The sequence below is a fragment of the Aureococcus anophagefferens genome (assembly GCF_000186865.1).
Source record: "Aureococcus anophagefferens unplaced genomic scaffold AURANscaffold_4, whole genome shotgun sequence".
Classification (NCBI taxonomy): domain Eukaryota; class Pelagophyceae; order Pelagomonadales; family Pelagomonadaceae; genus Aureococcus; species Aureococcus anophagefferens.
In genome coordinates this window covers 2022503-2030327 of record NW_008705564.1, presented here as the reverse complement: position 1 = coordinate 2030327, position 7825 = coordinate 2022503, and the positions used below count along the sequence as shown (strand labels likewise).

At 68.8% G+C, this 7825-nt stretch overlaps 3 protein-coding genes across 3 annotated transcripts in view; 2 read left to right on the top strand and 1 right to left on the bottom strand.

Moving 5' to 3' along the window:
- AURANDRAFT_62257 (hypothetical protein) overlaps positions 1 to 1371 on the top strand; it is a gene marked incomplete at both ends in the record, with an annotated part of 10202 nt that extends 8831 nt beyond the window's left edge. Inside the window, one exon of the mRNA XM_009036304.1 lies at positions 124 to 1371. Coding sequence (XP_009034552.1) covers positions 124 to 1371 — 1248 coding nt within the window. The remainder of the gene's footprint in view (positions 1 to 123) is intronic.
- A 1388-nt stretch (positions 1372 to 2759) lies between these two features.
- On the top strand, positions 2760 to 3440 carry AURANDRAFT_22136 (hypothetical protein; the record flags this gene model as incomplete). Its single annotated transcript, XM_009036305.1, has 1 exon — positions 2760 to 3440. A coding segment is annotated over one exon (681 nt), but the record flags the coding sequence as incomplete, so codon positions are not given.
- Positions 3439 to 6457, bottom strand: AURANDRAFT_71058 (hypothetical protein; the record flags this gene model as incomplete). The annotated part of the gene is made up of 1 exon (XM_009036113.1): positions 3439 to 6457. One exon carries the CDS (start codon positions 6426 to 6428, stop codon positions 3525 to 3527), a length of 2904 nt encoding a protein of 967 aa, XP_009034361.1.
- Positions 6458 to 7825: the final 1368 nt, after the last annotated feature.

Genomic DNA, 7825 nt, shown 5'->3' with positions numbered 1-7825 from the left:
CAGCCGTGCAATCCAAAGTCAAGTTGCCGTGCAATCCAGCCACCGGGAACCTGACGGGCAGCGTCTAGGCTCTCCGCAATGGGCCGCGGGGGCTGCAATGCGTTCGACAACTTCATGGCGCAGCAGGGCGCGTACCATCACGAGCAGGAGGAGGAGCGACGCGCCAAGGCCAAGGCCAAGCGCGACGCCGAGCGCCGCTACGAGGTGGCGCTGCGGGGCCGCGGCGGCTTCCCGGCGACGGTGACGCTCTACGAGTCGTCGACGCTCGCGGAGCTCGCGGACGAGGCGCGCCGGGCGCTCTTCCCCGACGTCGCCGGCGGCGAGGTCTTCTTCGTCGACGCGGCGGCCGGCCGGCCGATCTACCGCGACGGCGCCGTCCTCGTCGCGTCCCTCGCGCGCGAGCCGCTGACCTTCGACGCCCGCGTCGTGGCGGCGCCGCGCTGGCGCGTGGAGGTGCGCCTCGCGCTGCGGCTCCTCGGCGCGCTCGCGGCGGCGCGGCGCGCGGCGGCCGTCGACGAGGCGACGTACGCGCACCTCGGCGACGCGCGCGCGATCGACGCGACGCGGGCGCCGCCGGGCGTCTCCGACGCCGTCTTCCAGCTCCTGCCCCAGGCCGCGCGCGAGGCCTGCGTCCGCGCGAGCCGCCGGGCGCTGCCCCGGCTGCACGAGCCGCCGCGGGAGCCGGCGGCGGCCGCGCCGGCGGATCCGGACGCGATCCTGCTGTGCTACGAGGACCACGACGCGGCCGCCGCCTACGACGGCGACGGGCCCGTGTACCGCCCCTGCCAAGCCGCCGGCAAGGGCGACCGCCTGCACTGCTACGTGTCCATCGGCGGCGAGCCGGTGCTCTTCCCGTACGCGAGGCTCGTGCACGACGCGGCGGGCGTCCGGAACGTGCGCGTCTCGTCGGTGCTGACGAACGTGCGCAAGGGCCTCGCGCGCCTCGCGCGGGAGGCCGTGCTGGGGACGACGCGCGTCGCGGACGCCGCGCGCGAGGCCGCGCGCGTCGCCGGGGACTTCGCGCCGCGGCACCGGGCCCTCGCGGCCAAGTCGGAGGCGGAGCTCGCCGCCGAGGCCCGGGGCGCCGACGTCGCCCGCCAGTGCGCGGCGCCCGTCGCCGACGACGCCGCGGCGGACGCGCGCGCCGCCGCGCTGCTCCCGCGCGCGGCCGCGGGCTGCCTCGGGGCCGCGCGCGAGCTCGCGGCGCTCCGCCGGGACCAGCTCGGCCTCCGGGAAGCCCAGGCCGCCCAGGCCGACCGCTTCCTCGCGCACCACGAGAAGGCGCGCTTCGCGGGGGCCGTCCGCTTCGCCGCGACGCTCGAGCGCGACGCGGACGGGCCCATCGTGGACCGGATCGTCGGGTTTCTTTAGTCGTGTGTTTTTCTTTACTAGTGCGCTTCCTTCGATCTTCCGAGGGCGTCGCTCGTCTCACCCGGTCGCTTCGGGGACTCGGTCGCCCGGGCTCGAGCAGCGGCCGCGGCCGCGGTCGCGCGCGACGGCGCTCCGCCTCTTCTTGGGCCGGCGCAGCCGCTCACTTGGCCTTCTTGGCCTCGCCGCGCGTCGTCGACTGGTAGTACAACCCGCCGATGAGAGCCGCGTAGAGGACCATGTTCTGCTGGAACGCGCTCTCCGGGTACTGGTCCTTGAGGCGGACGTCGTTCACCGCGACGAGGGCCCAGGTCGCCGCGCTGACCTGGTCGATGGTCTTGAGGAATGTGTTGTCGGCGCAGTCCGCCGTGCGCGCGACGTACGTGAGCGCGGTGATGCACGCGCAGAGGCACCCGATGATCGAGCAGAGGCAGAGGACGCCCGGGTTCGTCGCGAGCGACTTGTCGACGAACTGGTCGTCCATGAACCACGCGGGCGCGACGAACATGGAATACAAATAGAAGCCCTGTGCGAGCTTCTCGAACTTGTCGATCTTCGTGAGCTCGGGCATGGTTCTGAGCACGGTCTGCCGCAGGGATCTGAGGATCTGAGGCCTGCGAGATCGGCGAGCAAAAGGCAATATCCTTGAGGCGAAAATCTCTAGCAGAGGACTTGGGTACGGGGCTCGCGCACGCGATTGACCACGCGCCCGCTACATTCTCGACCTCCGACGCCGCCTCTCAGTCTCCCCGAAGCGCCACAAATTCAATATGGACGTCCCCGACTGGCAAAAGAAGCAGAAGGAGTTCGAGAAGGTCAAGGCTCGGGCGAAAGCCCTGAAGCTGCGTTTGACCTGTACCATCTGCGGCGCAAAAGCGAAACTCAATTGCCCGTGCGGGACGACGCAGTATTGCTCGACGGAATGTCAACGCATCGACTGGCGCGAGCGCGGCCACCGCAAGGCGTGCAAGAAGATCCGAAACGAGCGCGCGGCAGAGGCGGCGCGGGCGGAGGCGCCGACGCCCCCGCCGTCGCCCCCGGTCTACGGCCCCGCGCCGCGGTCGCACGCGGATGAGGTCCGCGCGCGCATCGCCGCGGAGCACGAGGCCGCTCGCACGCGGCGAGAGGCGAACCCGGAGCCAGAAAAGCCTTTACTCCACGGGTCGGTGCGGTTCGGGTCGCGTTGCTTGGTCTGCCTCGAGGACTGGGACATAAATGAAACGCATTGGTTTCGCTCCTGCTGCGTGCAGAAGATCTGCGCATCGTGCAACAAGAAGACCCAAAACAAGCCATGTCCTCTCTGTCGAGCACCGTGCCCGAAAGACGACGCGGAACATCTCGCGACGATTCGTCGCCACGTGGAGAACGAGGTGCCGGAAGCTATAACCGAGCTGGGAGTACTCTACGCGAACGGTCAGCATGGCGTCCAGCAGAACATGAAGAAAGCCATGAAGATCTGGAAGCGCGCCGCGGAGCTCGGGGATTTGGATGCCTTTTCAAAGCTTGCGTATATGTATGTGAGCGGCGAGGGAGGCAAGGTGGACAAGCAGAAGGCGCTCCGGCTGTATCGCACGGCTGCGGACGGGGGCCTTGCAACAGCGCAAAACAATCTCGCCCATTTGCTACTCAGTCTTGATGAGCCCCACTACCTCGAAGCCATGAACTACTACGAGCTCGCTGCACTTCAAGGCTTGACCTGTGCTGAATATGCGTTTGGAAACTACCAGAACAACCTCGGACGTGTCGATGATGCCAGACGCTGGTATGCGCGAGCGGCCGCCAAAGGACACAGGGAATCCATCGCCGCGCTTGAGAACGACAACGGCATGTGTGTTTCCGAGCAGTCCGTGTTGTACTGGAAGTCCATCTTGAATTTAGGATTGCCATTTGCCGAATACAATCTCGGAGCAGCATACGAGACCGGAACGTTTGTGGAGCGCGATCTCGAAGAAGCCTTACGATTGTACGTTCTCGCGGCCTCCAAGGGATTTGAGCCAGCGAACGAGCGTCTTCGAACTATCGGCGAACTACTACAAGTAGCAGAGACAGGTGAAAGTAGTACTACGAAGTAGTTGCATAAATTACTTAGTATGCCATAATCCCCTCCCTCAGGCTAGCCTAGTCGCCGCATAATCCTCAACTTACTAATAACACCCTCACTTCCCGGGCCCCTTCCGCCTCCTCCCGCGTCCGCGCCCCGCCTTCCTCGCGCCGCAGTCCCCGGACGCCGCGCACGCCCGCTGCGCCGCGAGGGCGTCGCGCGTCTTCGCGTTGTCGACGACGTAGGCCCAGGCGGCGCGGTGCCGCGCGCGGAAGGGCGTCTTGAGCCAGCCGTCGCGCCGGAGCGCCGCGACGCTCACCTCCGCGCCGTCGCGGCGCGGCGCGGCGCCGAGGAGGGCCTCGCCGACGAGCGTCTCGCGCAAAGGCCGCACGCCGGCGAGCGCGACGGCGGGGCCCAGCGTCTCCTCGCGGCGGGAGCGCACGGCCGTCGCGCCCGGTCGCGCGCACGGTTCGTCGACGGCGAAGACGCGGCCCGGGATGGCGTCGGCGGCCTTCAGCGTCGCCTTGGTATACTGGCGGGTCGCGTCCCAGTGCACCGGCCGCCACTCGAGGGCGCCCGCGGCGCAGACCGTCGCCGGCGCGTCCTTCTCCACGGCGGCCTGGGCCGCGCGGAGGAAGTCCGCGTGGAGGCCCTCGCCGGGCTCGAGCGTCGTCGTCAAAGCGAAGTCGACCTCGCGGCCGCAGGGGACGCCGACGCGGGCCAAAGCGCCGCAGGCGTCGGCGCCGTCCGGCAGGTCGTCGACGAGGAAGAAGTGGCTCCGCGCGAAGAGCGCGCGGAGCCGGCGAGCGAGCGGCTTCGGCCAGGCGCGTGCGTGCACGACCCACGCGAACTCCGTCGTCGTCTGCTGCGCCAGCGAGGGGTACGTCACGGCCTCGAAAGCGAGCAGCCGCGCCTCGAGCAACGCGGGCAGCGTCGCCTCGCCGTCGTCGAAGCGCGTGACCACGACGTGGGCGAACGACGCGGCCGCGAAATGCCAGGCGACGCGGCCGTCGGCGTCGAGCGCCGCGGCGAGGGGCCGTCGCAGCGTCCGCGCGGGCCGGAGCGCCTTGACGACGCGGTCGAAGTGGCCGCCGGCGTCCCACCAGGACATCTCGAGGTAGCGGTCGCGTCCCACGGCCCGGAGCGCGTCGGTGCGCCTGCGCGCCACCGACGCCTCGTAGGCGCGCACGCCCGCGGCCTCGTCCTGCGCCGAGATGTCGTCGCCGAGCGCGGCGCCGAGGTCCGCGACGCCGGCCGCGAGCGCGTTCTCGGCGCACGCGGACGCGTCGAAGGGGTCGCCGCCCTCGTCGACGTAGGCACTCCGGCAGAGGGCGTCGACGCCGCCGTGCTTCGCCACGCGGCTCGCGAGCCAGGGCTGCGCGGGGCGCACGGTATGGGCGACGACGACGTCCGGCGCCCGCGCCGCGACGAAGGCCGCCATGCGGTCGTAGGGCGCGTCGAGGAGGGCCTCCGCGCCGCCGTCGATCACCGCGGCGACGGCGGCCCGCAGCTCCGCGAGCCAGGACTCGATGCCGCAGTGCGGTCCGCCCGCGCCGCGGCAGAGCGCCCGCACGCGCGAAAACGCGCCGTGCTCGCGCGGCTCGTAGCGCGCCTTCAGAGCCGCGACCTTGGCCGCGGGCCAGGTCGACACGTACTGGCCCTGGGCCCGCAGCTTCTGCTTCTCGAGGGCGAACCAGTTGGCGAACTGGCGCGTCCGCACGCCGTCGAGGTGGTCCCGCGTCCACGACGCCTCCGCGAAGAGCGCGGTCGCGCGCGCGTGCGCGTCGAGGAGCCGCGCCGCGCGGGGCGCCGGCAGGGTCTCGTTGACGTTGCAGACCTGGTTGAAATGGAGGGCGACGTAGCCCGCAGCGCAGAGGGCCTCGTAGAGGCTCCGCGTGCCGGACGTGCCGTGGCCGACGTTCAGGAGTTTGACGCCGCCCGTGGCGGGTGCTTTTTTCAGACATTTTGGCGGATCGGGCGTCGCGCAAAGCTTCCTCGTACAGCCCGTCACGCGGCCGTCGCGCGCGGCGCAGGTGTTGCAGCCGTCGAACCAGGTCTCGCAGTCCGCGGTCGGACCGGTCGCGGTAACATTCGTCGCGCGCGCGCGCCACAAGTCCGGGTCGTCGCCGGCGTCGAGGGCGCGGCGGCCGGTGGCTCTGGCGCAGGGCGGCCGTACTGAACGGGCCATGTCGCGCGCGGCGACGAGGAGCCGCTCGTCCAATTTCGCGTTCGCTCGGAGGACCCCGAGCCGTCGCTCCCGCAGCGCGACGCCCGCGTCCCCCTCGAGGCCGCCGGCGAGCGCCCGCGCCTTGCTCGCCGCGGAGTGGGCGTTGTGCCGCGCGGCATCGCCCTCCGCCGCGGGCCAGCCCCGGAAGCTCCGGAGCGGCGCGTCGTCGAGCGCCGCGCCGTCCTCCAACACGAGGACGACGTCGAACCGGCGCAGCCGCTCCAACGCCGTGTCGAGGTGCGCCTCCGTGAGCATCCCCAGGCCGACGGCCTGCGACACGTCGCGCCCGTTTAAGGACCGCACGAAGTAGTTGTCGAAGTGGCCGAGGAGCGCGCCCTCCTCGATCAGGTAATCGTGCGGGATCGACGCGTTCAAAGGCGAGCCGCGGCGCTCCAACGCGTCGAAGAGGGCGTCGACGTCGACGTTGTTCGTGACGATGGTGCTGAGCATGGTCGACACGGGGCTCCGCAGGGTCGTGCCGTACGCGAGCTCCGCGCACGCCGCGTCCGCGGCGTCGAACGGCCGCTCGATCATCGTCCACGTCGCGGCGGCCTGGCGCTTGAACAGATCGACCTTCTCGCGACAGGAGATGGTCCTCCAGGTTTCCTTTGCGTGCAGCCAGAGGTTCCAGTTCTTCGTCGCGGGCTCGAGGGGGCGCTCGCCGTAGGTCTCCGCGAGCGTGCGGATCGAGGTGCCGCCGGCGTTGTGGATGTGGAGCCAGAGCATGGGTTTCGTTTCGTCGCATGTTTGGGTGGCGCAGGCCGTGAGGGCGAGGAGGAGGAGGCGGTGCATTTCCTATCGGCCTCTACCACCGGAGCATTGATCCCTCGCGACGCGCCAGGCCAAGCCGGCCGAGGTTCGGCGTAGATGTTGACATCAAGCTCTGGCAAAAAACAGCGAGCACAAAGCGACCCGGCGCGGGCGCCGTCGACGCCCGCGCCCGCCTATCGAGCCCCCAAATTCTCCCCCCGAAGCGCCCGGGATCAAGGGCGACCGCCACAGAACCATGCGCCTCTCATCGATGTCGCCGGACGTGGCGTGGTCTGTGTTTAGCTACGTGCTGGCGCCCGGCGACGGCCCGATGATTATCAATTTCCCGGGATCCGATGCGTCTAAGTTTGATCGCCTCCAGAGCCTCGTCCGCTTCTCGTCGACGTGCCGTGTTGCGCGGACGCTTATCTATGGCGACACGCGGTTTAAGGGCTTGATGCTTTGCGTCGCGCCTGGACGGGAGACGCGCGGTGTGATACATCGCTGGCTGCAGGAAGTGGTTGAACGCGGGGAAGGTGGAATGGCGTACGCGAAAGCGCCGGACGCGTGGCGCGAGGACCGCGCGGTTGTCCTGGCCGCCGTGAGATTGGATGGGGACACGCTTCACACCGTCGACAGTCGCTTTCTCGAAGATAAGGAGATCGTCGTGGCGGCGATAGAACACGAGAGGTCGACGATTCTGGCAGGCATCTCAAATAATCAGATGATCTACGCCGAGCTTTCGGAGGAGCTCCGCCTCGACCACGATGTCGCCCGCGCGGCACTCGGCAATATTCAAACACTCGACGCATATTTATCTCATCGGAAACCTGAAATCTTTCCGGCCCAAATCCGCGACTCAAAGGAGGTGATGCTGGACGCGATGAGTGAAACGCTGCCGCTCAATTACGCGTCCGAGCGCCTTCGAGGCGACCGCGACGTGGTCCTCGCGGCCGTCTCCCAGGAGCGAAACAACATCTACCCAAATTTGCAGCACGCACCCGACGCGCTGCGCGACGACCGGCGCATTGTCGAGGCGGCGATGCGGGGGACCGGTGGAGGCTTCCTCTCCCTGCAATACGCATCGGCGCGGCTGCGGGATGATCGCGCCCTCGCGTCGGAGGCCATCCAGTCTTACGTCGTGAAGCACGCGCATGGGCTCGAGATGGGCTTCGATAAAATGTCGACGCGGTTGAAGTCCGATCGCGCGCTCTTCATGGAGGCTCTGGCCAAGTATGACGACTTGCAGAACCCTCCAAGCTTCGCTAGCCACTTCCTGCACGCTGCGGACGTTTCCCTTCGCGACGACAAGGAACTAGTCCTAGAAGTGGTGCGAAGAGACGCATGCGGTATCGAGATTGCCTCCGAGAGGCTCCGCGACGACCGAGACGTGGTTTTATTGGCGGTTCGCTCTTCAGGTGATTTGCTCGAATTCGCAT